The sequence below is a fragment of the Saccopteryx leptura genome, chromosome 1, assembly GCF_036850995.1.
Source record: "Saccopteryx leptura isolate mSacLep1 chromosome 1, mSacLep1_pri_phased_curated, whole genome shotgun sequence".
In the NCBI taxonomy this organism is placed as follows: domain Eukaryota; kingdom Metazoa; phylum Chordata; class Mammalia; order Chiroptera; family Emballonuridae; genus Saccopteryx; species Saccopteryx leptura.
Genome location: NC_089503.1, coordinates 242,673,312 through 242,690,109, shown reverse-complemented (window position 1 = coordinate 242,690,109; position 16,798 = coordinate 242,673,312). Strand labels below are relative to the sequence as shown.

Sequence of the window (16,798 nt, the reverse complement as noted above, 5' to 3'; positions counted from 1 at the left end):
TTTCTGGGTTGTGTGGTAAATCTAAGTTTTCCCTTTATAAAAAAACAGCCAAGCCTGACCAGGTGGTGGCGCAGTGGATAGAGCGTCAGACTGGGATGCGGAAGACCCAGGTTCGAGACCCTGAGGTCTCCAGCTTGAGTGCGGGCTCATCTGCTTTGAGCAAAGCTCACCAGCGAGGACCCAAGGTCGCTGGCTTGAGCAAGGGGTTACTCAGTCTGCTGAAGCCCCATGATCGAGGCACATATGAGAAAGCAATCAATGAACAACTAAGTGCCACAATGAAAAACTGATGATTAATGCTTCTCATCTCTCTGCATTCCTGTGTCTGTTCCTATCTATCCTTCTCTCTGACTCTTTCTCTGTCTCTGTAAAATACAAACAAACAAACAAACAGCCAGATTGCTATCTTACAGCAACTGTGCCATTTTGCATTTCCACCTGCAATGAATAAGAGTTCCTGTTACTCTGCATTCTTGCCACCATTTATATTGTTTTTTTTTTGATGTTTGGTCATTCTAATAGGTGTGTAGTAAAATCTCATTGTGCTTTTCATTTGACAAATGTGTTCCTCCTTCAACAAATGATGCAGAATATCTTTTCATGTGTTTATTTGCCATTTGTATGTCTTTGGTGAAGTGTCTATTTAGATCTTTTGCCTGTTTTTAAATTAGATTGTTTTCTTGTTATTGAATTTTAAGAATTCTTTTTGTATTATTGGTACAAATTCTTGATCAGAAATATGATTGCAAGTATTTACTCCCAGTCTGTAGCTTGTTTTCAGTTTCTTAAGTGTTTTTTTTGCAGAGCAAAATGTTTAAATTTGATCAAGTCCAACTTAATTTTTCTTTCATGTATTATGTTTTTTGTGTGTTTTATCTAAAAACTTAGCACCAAACCCATGTTCATGCACTTTTCTTATTTATTTTTTTCTAGAAGTTATCTAGTTTCACATTTAGATGTGTGATCCATTCTGAATGTAATTTTTTTGCATATGAACATTGAATTGTTCCAGCACTATTTGTTTACTGTCCTTTCTCCATTCGATTACCTTTGCCTTTTTGTCAAAAATCAGGTTGATTATATTTCCATGGGTCTGTTTCTAGACTCTATTTTCTTCCATTGATCTATTTGTCCATCTTTTTGCCAATACCATACTGTCTTTATTACTGTTAAGTCTTAAAGTCTAGTAATGTGAGTATTTTGGTCTTATTACCCTTTAAACCTAAGATATAAAGCTTGAGTTTATTTTGTAATACAAATTATTGTTATTTTTTCCCCTACCAGTTTCTCCTGAGTTTGTTGTCTATCCCATCTTCAGTGCATCTTCAGTCAACCCAAAAAGGTAGGCATCACTCTTATCTTAATGTTCAATGATAATTTAATTATGAGTCCTATGGGTCTCTTTTTCTTTCTCATACTATTTAATTTAGAGAGCAATTTTCCCTTCTCTATTAAGGGGATATTAAGAAATAGAAGATGCAATCAGATTCTTTCACAGAAACTTCCTAAGAACCTGCAAGTTGAGAGAAGAGAAGGATCTTTACGGGCTTGAGTAATAATAATTGCTAAAATTTGCTGGGGTCCAGCCCCGGGGGGGGGATCCAGGGGTCCCACAGGAAGAGACGGTGTCGGCGAAATCGAGTGAGAGAGCCGAATTCTTTTCTTTCTCTTTATTCTCTGGTTAGCATTTACTGCCAAGTATCTCTCCCAAATGCTGGTATAGGTCCCTTTTTATACACACACACTGAGTTACAATTACATGGTGTTAATTATTGCTTCTGTTTCACTATGTTTACATGTTTCCAGATAACAGTTAATTTATATCTATAAATCACAAACCAGGTAGCAAGTCATTCAAAGTACAAAATAACTTGAATAGCGATAACAACATCGGTAAAAGCTTTTAAGGTATTAGTACTAATAGTTAACTAACTTTACTGCTGTTGTGAGTCAAGGGGCAGAGAGAGATTAGCAGACGAAATCATTAAGGACTAACAATGGACCACTGCTTGCTTAGGTAAAAGGCCTTGAGTTTATGCAGTGTTCTACTTTTTCTCACAAGATTCTAAAAGGCTTGCCCATAAGGAAATTGACATAACATTAAGAATATCTTTCACCCAAAGATATACATAGTGCACTTGCAAGAGAGCCTAGTAGCAACATAATTTCAGAAGACATTAACTGTTATTACTTCTATGGATTTCCCTACATTCCTCTCATTATCAAAGAATCTTGGAAAGTATATAAATCTTATGAGAACATCTCATTGAGAAAGCCTAGCAATTGCCTTTAGTCAAAAGATTTTTCTTAGTAAAACATTCTTTTCTAGCCGACTGCGCTCTCATCCTAGGCCACACAATGGGCCATTCTTCTATACTTTACCTAAGATACTATTGTCTAGTCAAATATTACTTATTTATTATATTTAAACACTAGTTAAGTTCTGACTCTATTCTTCTCAGAGTGTACCACTATCTGCACATCAAATAAGCAAGAAGAAAGGAATGTTTCTTTACTCTATCACATGAAAAGGCTAGGGAGGAAAAATGTTGAATTAAGTGAAGGCTGAAAGGCGCTCTGTGCACAGCCACTGCCTCCTACCTATTCACAAGTCACAATCTATTCTTTCTAACATGATTAAGAAGGAATTCTCCTACAAACTTAACCCTTTACGAGGGATATTATAGCCAGCCTCTTATGTTTATGAGCCCAGTTCAAGGGGCTTACAGGCTTTTCTGTGGAACTCACACCCTCTGTCTCATTTCCAAAGAAATCACTACGAATCTACAGGGAAAGCACGGTACTATTATCCCTGTGCCATAATTAATAGCACACACCCAGAAAAAGGGGGGATATAAGGCCAGATTAATTCAAAAAGTCAAAGGGGGAAGTATCGTTGTGTCTTTCCTTTGGGTGACTTCGTCAACCCGCAGCCATTGGTCCTCTCTGCTGTGACTTTGTCATTCAGCAGTTTTTGATCTTCTTCTGCTGTGACCTTGTCAGCCAGCAGTTGTGGGTCTTCTCCTGCTGTGACCTTATCAGCCAGCAGTTGTGGATCGGCTCCCGACAAAAATTTTCATATACAGCCTGGCTCATAATAAGTAGTTTATATTCATTATCTCAGTTAATCCTTACAACAACCTAGAAGTAATATCCTATTATCAATTCCGTTTTTAGCTGAGGAAACTTAGTAATTCAGCCACAGTTGCACAGCTATTAGGTGGCAGAGCCAGGACTAGAATCCATATATGAATCAAAGCCCATTAGGCTATATTGTCTTCCCTAAGTGAAGATATATAATATTAATAACAGTTAATGTTTAATGACATTTACAACCTTATGTACGTGACATTTTTACCCCCGTTTTATAGACGAGAAAACTGGCCAGAGGAGTAAGTAACTTGCAGCAGTTTGACGCTGTTATAAATCCCAGCTGAAGCTACTTCTATCCTGGTCAAAGCTGAGAATGGAAAAAAAAAAGCTGAGAATGGAAGATGGGGAGCATGGGTGGGTGTGAGCGTGATTGATGGAAAGCTCTGAAAAAGAAGTTTCTTATAGTCTGAGCATTTTCCTATGCAGCTTTGGTACTTCTCTCCTATTTGATGATAAATAACAACATTCCCCCTTTAGAGGCCATAGTCCTATTTTCTTCACCTTTCCCTTTTCTCATCTTTGTCTTCTTTCATGACTTTATTAAGGATTGAAATCTATCACAATTAGATAAAGGTGTGTAAACTAATTCAATCTAATATAAGGAGATACTAGGATATTATTGGTTGAGTCTTTTGAAATTACTCTTTATGTGGGACCCAGAGGTTATATATCATCGATTTCTTGTGGTTTAGTCTATTACTTTTACTTTAAGTAGACTACAGATTCATTTGGTTCGCAGTTTCACATTCATTTTTTGTTGTTGTTGATTCCTTCATTTGGCAAACATTTATAGAGTACTATGTGGTATTTAGCTATACTGAGTTTTTAGAGATAGGAAGATAAATAACACATGGTCCTACTATCAAGGAAGTTATGGTTAGAGGAGAACAGGCATGTAAACAAATACATATAATAAAGTGTTAAAATTGCTAAGATAGAAGTAGAGATTGTGGTCATGCATGCTGGAATGGGAAAAGCTGAGTCACTTAGCAAAGGTTGCATAAAGAGGAGGATGTCAGCAACCTAGACAGTGTTTTTTATATTACAGGCATTTGCCATTAGTAGCTTGTCAAATCAGTTTAAGGGCATAGTATCCAGCATTTAAACGGAATAATGCATCTCTAACGTAGGGTGTTTAGTGAAAACCCCCCCCCCTTTTTTTTTGTTAAACATGTGTGTCTCTGTAGGTCATGATTTAAATAAATTTCTCATCATAGGTTTATTAAGTCAGTTTGAAAGCCATTCTAATCAAATGATTACAAGACAACAAGACAGGTTGGCTTAGCTGAAAGCATTAAACATTTTTTTCCCAGTGTTTTACTTGTCAGATTTTTTCTGTTTGAATCTTTTGCTTTAGGCACTTGGTTTGTTTCCTTGCCTATGTTCTCTTACCTCTACTCTAGAGATATCTATTCCTTGGTAAACCAACTTCCTTTTTATTACAAGGCAAGGGTTACAGACTCAGTGCCTACAGAGCCAGCCAGGCTCTGTAGTGTGCACTGTTTAGCTTCATCTAGTAGGTTCTTTGAAGAAATAGAGGTCTGGTGATTTTAAAGTGTCTTCTGCAATATTGGAAATACACATTTTTAAGTGAAATCTCTAGATTTTAAAAATATTGGTAGCTATCTAATCCAAAGTTTTAAATACCATGTGAGTCACTCAAAGCATATCTGCTACCTGAATTTGGCCTGAGGGTCTTTTGTTTGCAACCTCTATGAGTCCCAACATTCTTTCCTATGGGGAGAAGGTTGCCTCAACATTTATCCAGGCCAAAAAAAATTTTTTCCTAAGAATTTGAGAATAGTCAGGTGCTGCTTTAGGTATAAGGATAAGTGCATGTATTAGCCTCAACCACCACCCAAGTAAAAGTTATTGGGTCATATATGCTGGTGGCTGATTCCTGTGGATGTGTGAGCTTTAGTATTAGAGTGTACTTATTTGTTGCGATATTCAGGAATTTCTGCATACCTTCATGGGTAAATTTTGTCCTAAGATTTGATAAAGCAAACTAAAGATTGTTTTTTACAAGTGAAGTCAATTTATGAAGTGATCTTGTATATGTGCATCTGATACCACAGATGAAAGTCCCTTGGACTTGGAGTTGTAAGATGAGGATTTGAGTCTTGCCACTGTTCTTTACCTTGAGTAAATTACCGATTCTCTCTGAATGGGCCTGAGGTTTCCCATTGTTCCTAGTCCTGTTACTTTATCAAGTTAAATAATGTTTATCAACTTTCTATTTTAAGATCTCTAGTTGAAGAACCATCTTCTGTGGGATCCATCACACCTACTAATATCTTGAAACAGGTGAATACACAGAAAAGTACTAATGCCAGAGATACCAATAAAGAAACAAAAGACCAGCTCATCATTGTGAGTAGATTTTTAAAAAACCTCCTCCTGCCTGACCTGTGGTGGCACAGTGGATAAAGTGTTGACCAGGAATGCTGAGGTCACTGGTTCGAAACCCTGGGCTTGCCTGGTCAAGGCACATATGGGAGTTGATGCTTCCTGCTCGTCCCCCACTTCTTGCTCACTCTCTCTCTCCTCTCTAAAATGAATACATAAAATCTAAAAATTTTTTTTAAAAAGTAAAACAAAGCTCCTCCTGCATAAGCTCTCAAAAGTCAGACATGAAATAAGACTCCTTGTCTTATTGTAGTTAACTTGGTTATAGATATTTTGGGATATGTAAATGTCAGCTTTGTTGTTGTGGCATCATTTGAAACTAGTCAAGTATATTTTCAAATTGATAGTGTTGGGTGATACTAGTAATTTAGCAGAATGCAGATGAATGACTTGTCTTTAGATAAAGAAAATTATTGTTGATCAGCAAAAGATTTAATGAGAATAGCTGGGTTTGGCAAACTAGGCTCATGGGCCACTTTGAACCATGGTCTATGAGCTTAAAATGGCTTTTTCTTTTTCTTTTTTATTTTTTTGTATTTTTCCAAAGCCAGAAACAGGGAGGCAGTCAGACAGACTCCTGCATGTGCCCGACCGGGATCCACCCGGCATGCCCACCAGGGGCAATGCTCTGCCCATCCGGGGCGTCGCTCTGTTGAGACCAGAGCCACTCTAGCGCCTGAGGCAGAGGCCACAGAGCCATCCTCAGCACCCGGGCCAATTTTGCTCCAATGGAGCCTTGGCTGCGGGAGGGGAAGAGAGAGACAGAGAGGAAGGAGAGGGGGAGGGGTGGAGAAGCAGATGGGTGCTTCTCCTGTGTGCCCTGGCTGGGAATCGAACCCAGGACTACTGCACGCCAGGCCGACGCTCTACCACTGAGCCAACCGGCCAGGGCAGCTTTTTCATTTTAAAAGGTTAGGGAATAGGGAGAAGACTATGAGACAAATCATGTATGGTTTGCAAAAAAGTTTGCCAGCCCCTCTATTAGACTATTCAGAACTGAGTATTTTTAGTAGCATTAAGCAAGGCCTTATGAAATAAAATGGAACTTAGTTAATAAGCCATGACATTGAATATTTCTGACTTCCCTTTATTCATTCATTTGTCTTTGCTTTCCCTTATATTTTATTATGTATTATATTTATTTTTATCAACTTTTAAGGCAAAGAATTTTAATATTCTTAAATGCTTAAGGAAAAAAACACTGTGCAGTGAATATGAAAATCCTAAAATTTCTGCCCTTCTTTTTTGAAATAAGGCTTTTTTTGGTTCTCTATTTAAGAGCTTAATAAAGAAGTTTCCATTGTTAGCTATAAGACTTGTGATTTAATCTTATTTATTCCTTCTTAGAACTGTGGGGCCTATCTAGCTAAAGAATCTTGATCTTTTTTTTTCACTGCCCTTTCCAAAAGATAGTTCCATTTCTTTTATTAATTTATTGCATTTTTAGGTCTTTCTCTTCCATTTTGTTTGAGGTGAAGGAAAGGAGGCTATAGTGACCAGATTTTCATTTAGTATTTCACTTGTGCCAGCATAAAAGAAAAATGAGCGATTTGAATGACTAGTTATAGGAACTCAATGTAGAACTCTGCCCCCTTAACAGGATGCAGGCCAGAAACACTTTGGAGCCACCATGTGCAAGTCTTGCGGCATGATCTATACTGCCTCCAGCCCTGAGGATGAGCTGCAGCATCTGCAGCATCACCACAGATTTCTGGAGGGAATCAAATACACCGTAAGTCAAAAAGTAGTCTTCCAGTTTGTTCTACAAGTTAAACTGCTTTGAAAGATACATTTCTTTTGCTTAAATTTAATTGAAAGATCTATATATATCCCTAAATATTTCATCATCTACAGTTTTGTCCTTCACTTTTGAGGCTGACAGTATTTAAAAGTTAACTTTTTAAAAAAGTGCCATTTAAACTCTCTGTACTAAAATTAGAGAAGTATTGTTCTAGGTTAAATGAATACCCTGCATTCTTACCTGTAGATTTCTGAACAGAGCTGAACAGTCAAAATACAAAATTCACACTTGAGGATTTTCCTCCTCCTCAGCTTAATTTCATCCTTGTGGATAGCTTTTCCTTTTTTGAGGGGAAAGGTCTCTTTATCAAGTGACTTTCTGGTCCAGATACATCCTATTGTTGGTCTTGTTATTCTTGTACCTGCTACTCAAGTGCATCCTTTTTCTCCTGTTTTTATTGCTGTAGTTCATACCTTCATAATAGTTTTAGCCTTGTTTATTATCCTACCCCTGCCCACTTTCCTGCTCCTAATAATTTATTTTTTTCCAAGTTAGTAGGTATGATGTAGCCCACATATTTCTATGGAGAACACTTATTTAACTTTGCCATGTTTTATAATAGATTAGGTATGTACATGTCTCCCAACAGGGTGTCAGCCCCTTGAGGACAGGCACTTTGTTTTATCCATCTTTATTGTGGCTTTCCCCTATTTTGTTTGTTTATTGATGAATTTTGTTATATCTTTTTTTTATATCATTCAGTGTTCTTTTTGTCCTCTCCAGACTAAATTATTTAATGTTTTGTCTTTTTTCCCCTTTAAATTGAACTGTGGCTTTTTTCCTTTGGCAGGGCTGGAAAAAAGAACGTGTAGTAGCAGAGTTTTGGGATGGGAAAATTGTGTTGGTCCTGCCACATGATCCAATTTATGCTATCAAAAAGGTATAGAATAATCCTGTTCTCCTACTGCCTCCCTCTCCCCCACCAAGAAATCGCCTATGTTGAAGTACAAAACCCCTTTGCTGAAAGATAGTCCACTTTGGTACATACCTAATGATGATTTTCATAGTAGTCTTATAAAACTAAACTTAGAATTACAAAATAAGTAAAGGAATGGCATCTGGAGATTAAAGAAAAGAGCTTATTCTTTACCTTTATCTTCCACTTGTGAATGATTAACTTTTCAGTGAATGGCCCCAGAGTCTATTTAAGTTTGTGTTGCCTGTGTTTCTTGGGCTGGAGGGTTAGCCCCAGTGAACAAAGAGTGAAGCTGAGGCCCTGGCGGGGTGGCTCAGTTGATAAAGTGTTGACCTGGCATGCCAGATATCACGGGTTTGACTCCAGGTCAGGGCTCGTATGAGAAGCAATCAATGAGTACACAACTAAGTGAAACAACAAATGGATGTCTCTCTCTTTCTCCCTCTCCCTTCCTCTCTTGCTCTCTCTCAAAATCAAAAAATTAAAAATTAATAAATAAGTAAAGCTGAAACAAAATCTGTTTTGGCACTTTCTACTCCTTATCCCTCCCAGTAGTCTGAATTTCTTTCTGCTGAAAGTGATCTTTAAAATAGGTTCTTTTTTTCTTTCTTTTTTTTCTTAAATTTTTTAATGTATTAATTTTTGAAAGAGAGAGAAACATCAGTTTGTTCTTCCACTTATTCACACATTTATTGGCTGAGTCATGCATGTGCCTTGACCAGGGATCGAACCCTCAAACTTTGCGTATTGGAACAATGCTCCGATCCAGTGTTTTTCAACAGTTTATAGTCATTGGGTCTATAATCTTTGTAAAGCATTCGGGTAGATAATACTTTTGCAGACCAGCACAAAATTTCTGACAGACCAGCGGCTGAAAATCACTGCTCTAACTATCTGAGCTACCCAATCAGAGCTAAAGAGGTGCTTAAAACCCTGTTTCCAAAGTGACAGATACATGTGTCAATAGTGAAATAATTTGGGGGGGGTATGTAAATTTAGGAAATAAAGATAGGTTAAAATGATAGTATCAGATTTTGTGTATAGTTTCTATTGTACTTTTTTAAACAAATTCGCTTCTTTTGACTTTTAACATCATTAGGTAGAAGATGTCCAAGAACTTGTTGATAATGAATTGGGCTTCCAGCAAGTTGTTCCCAGATGTCCAGACAAAACCAAAACTTTTCTCTTTATATCTGATGAAAAGAAAGTAGTTGGGTGTTTAATTGCAGAGCCCATCAAACAGGTATGTTATGAATCTTTTTTTTTTTTTTTTTTTTTTGCATTTTTCTGAAGCTGGAAACAGGGAGAGACAGTCAGACAGACTCCCGCATGCACCCGACCGGTATCCACCCGGCATGCCCACCAGGGGCAATGCTCTGCCCACCAGGGGGCGATGCTCTGCCCATCCTGGGCGTCGCCATGTTGCGACCAGAGCCACTCTAGCGCCTGAGGTAGAGGCCACAGAGCCATCCCCAGCGCCCGGGCCATCTTTGCTCCAATGGAGCCTTGGCTGCGGGAGGGGAAGAGAGAGACAGAGAGGAAGGCGCGGTGGAGGGGTGGAGAAGCAAATGGGTGCTTCTCCTGTGTGCCCTGGCCGGGAATCGAACCAGGTCCTCCGCACGCTAGGCCGACACTCTACCACTGAGCCAACCGGCCAGGGCCTGTTATGAATCTTTTAAATCATTGGCATAATTTGTGAGCAAAATAAAGTAGTTGGGAAGAGTCTCAATAAGCATTTAAGACTACTACCATAAATGACTTTTTTCTTACTAAACATCCTTGACCATATGAATAATTGAAGTTATTTCTGACAGTGGTATTTTGCCGCATATAAACAAGATAAGTCCATTTTATGTTCATGTAGTCATTTCTATCCCTGGCCTGTAAAGTCTAGTGATGTGTAAAATAAGCAAATGTAGAGCCCAGTTACTGAATATGTGGCTTTAATGCAGGTCAGTAGTAGGGTGGGCAAATGTCGGTTTATAGTTGTGAATGTTATTATTATTTATTTGTATTAGTCTTCTTTTTCTTCTTACTTTATACCCTTATTTTATACCCTTGTATCTTTTAGGTAATGATGGCCAGTAATTTAACATACTTTTGCCCACCCTTGTGCATTTGGCAAATATACAGTCATCATTACTTGTCCCTTAATTAGAATCTACTTTAAAGGCCCTGGCCAGTAGCTCAGTGGTAGATCGTCGACCTGGTATGTGCAAGTCCTGGGTTTGATTCCCTGGTCAGGGCACACAGAAGAAGCGACTATCTGCTTTTCCGCGCCTCCCTCTCTCTTTCTCTCTCTCTCTCTCTCTCTCTCTCTCTCTCTCTCTCTCACGCGCGCGTGTGCATCCATGGCTCAGTTGATTTGAGTGCATTGGTCCCGGCCCTAAGGATGGCTCCATGGAGCCTAAAAATAGCTCAGTTGCGAGTATTGGCCCCAGATGGGGGTTGCTGTGTGGATCCTGGTCAGGGTGCATGTGGGAGTCTATCTCCCCTCCTCTCACTTAAATAAATAAATAAATTAATTAATTAATTAAAAATAAAACAAGGATCTAATTTAGGCACTAATTAGCAATGTTCTAGAAAAGAAGTTTGGCAAACAACAGCCTATGAGCCAAATTTGGCCACTACTTGTTTTGTAAATAAAGTTTTATTGGAACATAGCCATGCTCATTCATGTCTATATTACCTGTGGTTGCTTGTGCTACAATGAATGGCAGGGCAGACTGGGTGTAGCAGAGTAGGCTCAAAGAGTCTAAAATCTTTATAATTTGGCCCCCTTACAGAAAAAAGGTTGTCAACCCTTGTCCTAAAATAGAGATGTAGCTTTTGCCTTCAAAGAGCTTGCAGGATAATCTTTAGCTAGAGATTTATAGTTCAAATGTGTTCTTTTTATCTGACTGTTTCATATTCCACACTGATGTATCCTTCCTTTTAAAAATTCTTAGTACATTGAAATGAAGCTGGCATAAATTTATCTTATTTTTGGTTGAGGGCGATGGTACATGTGATTGTAAAGAGGTAGTAGCAAGAGGAAGATTTTGGTAATGACGCAAAACCTCTGTATTTTGAGCATGGTGGTGGTTAAGTGAATAATGCATACAGGTCTGATGAATTGTCACAAAAGTATACACATGCATTACACCCAGGTTAATTTTTTGGTTTTGGAAGATGTGACCCTTGGGAGAAACTGGGTAAAGGATACACGGGGCTCTATACTAGTTTTCAACTTTCTGTGAATCTATGATTATTTCAAATAAACTTTTCTTTACAAAAGACCTTAGATGCCAACCAAATTTTGTAACATATAAAAAATCTTCAGTGTTATCAGTTTTTTTAAATATCATATATTTTTTGGCTGAAGAGAATGGGAGTGTACGTATTTTATGTACCAAAAGTCAGAGTCGGTATTTTCAGTAAAGGAGGAAAGTTTCATAATGGTACGTAATACACCAGCAGGATGGAAAAGTCTCAACACCACTAGTATTTTTTCAAACACTATGTGAGTATAAAAGAACAAGAATTCAATAAATATGATAGAATTTTAACACTCTTGGTGAAGGTTTATTAAGATTAGTTTTAGATTCTTAAGTTTTGTTTAAGGAGTGATTTTTAAAAAGAAATGTGAATTTATCTGTATTGCTAACTCTAGGTGTTTTGTATCATTGCAGGCCTTCCATGTCCTGTCTGAGCCAACTGGTCCAGAATGCCCAAGTTCTCAAGAGTGTCACAGGGCTTGGCAATGCTCAAATGTACCAGTACCTGCAGTCTGTGGGATAAGCAGAATCTGGGTTTTCAGACTGAAGAGAAGAAAGCGCATTGCAAGAAGACTGGTAGATACGCTCAGGTAAGAAACAAAATAGATTTTGACCCAAATTAGCTTTCCCAGAACCTTTCCTGGCTCATGACCCACAAGGAATGACATTGATAAGACAACTTCTGTATAAATTCTATCATAATCAGGCTAAGTTGGCACTGAAAAAAAAAATACTAAATCTACTCTACATTTCTAGTAAGCTCTCAGGTAATGCTGAATGTTGCTGGTCTGCAGATCATATTTTGAGTACTAAGGCAGTTGGTTACAGATAAAAATTAAGTTGCCCTCAAAGGAGAAATATAAAACACATTCATTTGAGAACATATCTATCTTTTCTCACACATCTGAGTTGACAGCTATCTTGTCTATGAGGAGGCTTCGGCTGAATTATTCTTGTCTAACAGGCAGTATATGTTTAAATCTTCACGAGAGAATATATTCCTATTTTAATGAGAATCACTTAAGACTTACATGGACTTATTAAGTAGAAACTTACACTGATGAACTAGTAAAAGGACAGAGTAAGGACTCAAACCCACAGATGTAATGTTTTTTTCTATAGCTGATATCACTAATAAAGACAGTAAGAACAATTTAATCAAACCAATATTTTGCTTTGGACAGTTAGCAGTAAATTTTGTATTGTTATGTAGTAAAGATACCAGAAGCTTCTATCTTAACTTCTAATTGAATCCAATTCTTTAATTTTTTATTTTGAAGTAATTTTATTCAGAGTAGCAAGAATAGTACAAAGAAATGCCTTTTTCCTGATTACCAAGTTTTAACATTTACTTCCTTTGTACTTCAGTGTATATTTCTTAAGAACAAGGATATTCTCTTACATACGCACATTTTAAATGATCAAATTCAGGATATTTAATATTGGTGTAATGCTTTTGTTCTAATGTATAGTTCATATTTCAGTTTTGTCATTTGTTTCGAATGTCCTTTATAGCATTTTTTTCCCATCCAGTATCACATATTGTGTTAGTCATCATGTCTCTAGTCCTCATTTGCCTTAACCTGGAACGGTTTTTAGCCTTTGTCTTTTATGACACTGAATAATTAGAAGAGTACAGGCCAGTCACTTTATAGACTATGCCTCAATTTTATTGAATTCTTTCAACCATTTAATTTTATTACTTTTAATCCTAATTGAGCTCTGGAGAGTTGTAGTCAAAATGCAGATTTGTTTTTAAGTCCTTAAAGCTCTGACTAGGTTGTGTAATTGAAAAGAATAGTTATTGATTGAAATCGGTGATAGGTTTCCTTGGTTTTAATTATGTGTGGATTTAATTAGCAATATTACCTCATATTAGGTGCTTATTACCATGGATCACCTGGAGTCAGCTGAATGGGTTGTATGATTCCCTTTGTCTCAGCAGAATATTTTCTGGACCTCAATTTTCTCATGTGAAATATTAGACTTCCATCTCTACAATCTAAAGCATTGTCATTTTATCACTTAATAAAAATACTGATTTTAATGGAGTATTTAAAGATTGAGTTTTTATATTTGGATTGCTTTAAAATAAATTGTGCTGATGTTTAATCAAAATTTTGATTTGGTTCCACTGTTAAATTGTCTTTTCATCTTTTTTAGGAATCGCTTCATGTTTGGCTGTTTTCTCCGCACTGATGAAATAGCATTTTCTGACCCAACACTAGATGGCAAGTTATTTGCAACCAAGTACTGCAACACACCTAATTTCCTTGTATACAATTTTAATAGTTAAAAGTTCATTTCAACTGCAGACAGTTACTATATGGATGAGTTCAGACATCTTAATAACTATTTAGCAAATGTCAAAATAAAAATACTGAGACACACACACACACCTTGTATTGTTAACTCTGGCTGTTACTTATGAATTGAAAGCTTGCGCACACGCACGCGCGCGCAGCTGTTCCTTTTCAATCGAAAGTTACCAATAGCTTTGTTGAAAATTATCTGGAGATTTAAAGGAAAAATCTTAGGATGATATATACTAACACTTTGTATCCTTAATTATGAAACTGTAGACATACTGGAAAATTACTTGCCTCTTACATAAGAATACTAAGCAAGGTGATTTTCCACAGAAATGTGACCACTTACTTTTATATAGCACATTTGAACTAGAATTATCTCATGTTTAATCAGAAGCAAACAGGAAAATTTAAAGACAAATAATTTCCATGCCCAACTTTGAAAGGTAATTCCTGAATTCTGTACATAGAACTCTCACCTTATAGGTAGCAGCTCAGTTTGAATATATTTATAAAGTATTTTAAATTTCTAGTTTGTAACAGGGTAAGATGATAAGAATAAGATTTCTATATCCTTTTATGTACTGTACAACAGAATTCTATAGCTTAATGTTTTAATCTTTAAAAATCAGTCAAAAGCACCTCACCAGATTTAATTAAAATTAAACTTAGTAATTGCACTACTATCATTTAATTTTTGTTGTATGAATATACTGATTGTGCTACTTATCTTTAGTGAACTTATTACTGGTAATTGAAATCTTCAACAAAATGAACGCCCAGTTGGGATTAGATGATTCATATGGTCGCATTTAAAATTTTTTTGCATGTCTAAAATATATCTTGTTCTAAGACGTCTGACAAAATGTACAGTTATCAGAACCAAGGTTAATGAATACGTATATCTAAGCTGATGGTCCAGAGAATACATTATGTAAATATACCTAAATGCTTTAATCTATTTTAAAATCAGTTTTCTAGTATAATTCTTGGATACTTTGAAAAGCAAAGAATTGTTCCAATAGTTGATTCTAAAAAACATTTCATTGCTATCTGGCAATAACACTCTAGAAAAGTAGTTTTCCAGGTTATAACTTTATGTAGAATATGTTCATTTACATTCTTTTATCTGCCTGTAAATTAACATGATTCTAAAATCTAAAAGGCCTGAGTTCCAAAAAGAATGTGGAAGTGTGGATATGTGTAATTATGCAAACATTTTAATGTTATTTTCTGCACTGCTGGTTTTAAGTATTTTATTTAAAAATTTTTATTAACATTATTTGCTTGTTCAATGCTTTAGTGATGAATTAAAATTCTTTTCATTATTCTTTGTCTATTCTCATATAATTGAATTTACTGATTTTCTTTTTAAGTTATTTTTTGTGGTTATAAAAGGAATATATGCCCTTTGTAAAAAAAGAAAGAAACAATCATTGAAAGCACATATCCATCCGCACAAAAACCTGCACACAGATATTTATAGAAGTTTTATTCATAATTGTCAGAACTTGGAAGCTACCAAGATGTTTTTCAGTAGATGAACAAACAGCTACATCCAGACAGTGAGTTGCTATTAGGTACTAAAAAGAAGCCACAAAAAGGCATAAAGGAACCATAAATGAAAGAAGCCAATATGAATTGACATTCTATGATTCCAATTATATGACATTCTGGACAGCAAAAATGTGGAGACTAAAAATATATGTGGTTGCCAAGGGTGGAGGGAGGGCTAAGTAGGAGCAGCACAGGATTTTTAGGGCAGTGAAACTGGAGTATACTGTGTATACTGTAATGGTGGATACATGCTAGTATATGTTTGTCCAAACTCACAGAATGGACCCCAAGAGTAAACCCTAATTTGTCAATGTAGATTCATCAATTGCAATAAAGATAACACTCTGGGGATGTTGATAATAGCACATGTGGTGGCAAGGGGTATATGGAAAATCTCTATCTTTTAATTTTGTTATGCAACCTAATAATGCTCTAAAAAAGTCAAAAACAAGAAGTCTGGAAGATATATCAGCCAAAGACTTAAAACAACTAAAAGTAATGTATTCTGAAAGGGATACTGAAACAGAAAAAAATGATATTTGGTAGAAACTAAATAAGCCTGAATAAATTATGTACTTTAGTTAATAGTAATATATCAATATTGATTTGTTGTGACAAATATACTAATTTAAGATGTTAATAAGAGGAATAGGTGTGGGGTATATGGGAATTTTGTTTTTGCAACTTTTCAGTAAATCTAAAACTTTGAAGGCTTATTTTTTAAAATGTACTATTATCACAAATACCTTTATAACTACTACCCAGATTAAAAATAATAAAACACTGTCACCTTCCCAGAACTCTTCCTCTTGTTGTCGTCAATCATTATTACACCGTCTTTCTCAAATGTAACTACCTTTTGATGACTCTTTAGCTTGTTTTTGAACTTTATGTAAATTGAATCTTTAAATATATGTCAAAATGCATTTGTTATTGCATCTAGCTGAAGCTCATTTTCATCAGTGTATAATATTTCACCCCTGAGAATATACTGTTTTATACTACTGTTTATGAGCATTTTAGGTTGTAACTGTTCAAGTCTCTCGCACTTCTATCGATGTTTCTTTTTTCTTTTACTTGCTGATTTTGCTACCTTTGTCAAAATTGGTGTCCATATATGTGCAAGTCTATTTTTACCTTCTTATTTCACTAGTCTCGCTCATTGGTTATTCTTATACCAATACTGCATTTTTTTTTTTTTTTTTTTAGCAAGAGAGACCCAGACAGGAAGGGAGTGACATGAGAGACATCAATTCTTCATTGCTGCACTTTAGTTGTTCATTGATTGCTTTCTCATATATGCCTTCACCAGGGGACTCACAGCTGTGCCAGTGACCTTGGGCTCCATTCCAGTGACCATGGAGTCATGTCTATGAGCCTGTGCTCAAGCCGGCAT

General features: G+C 36.3%; 1 protein-coding gene across 2 annotated transcripts in view; it reads left to right on the top strand.

The window, feature by feature from the left end:
* Nucleotides 1-16,116, top strand: part of ESCO2 (establishment of sister chromatid cohesion N-acetyltransferase 2) — a 28,413-nt gene extending 12,297 nt beyond the window's left edge. The window contains exons 5-11 of one of the 2 annotated variants that reach the window (XM_066388564.1): nt 1,285-1,342; nt 5,400-5,526; nt 7,163-7,294; nt 8,154-8,243; nt 9,379-9,522; nt 11,951-12,126; nt 13,700-16,116. In XM_066388564.1, coding sequence (XP_066244661.1) covers nt 1,285-1,342; nt 5,400-5,526; nt 7,163-7,294; nt 8,154-8,243; nt 9,379-9,522; nt 11,951-12,126; nt 13,700-13,832 — 860 coding nt within the window. In that variant the 3' untranslated portion in view covers nt 13,833-16,116. The remainder of the gene's footprint in view (nt 1-1,284; nt 1,343-5,399; nt 5,527-7,162; nt 7,295-8,153; nt 8,244-9,378; nt 9,523-11,950; nt 12,127-13,699) is intronic. The other variant, XM_066388569.1, reaches the window with a different exon arrangement.
* Nucleotides 16,117-16,798: the final 682 nt, after the last annotated feature.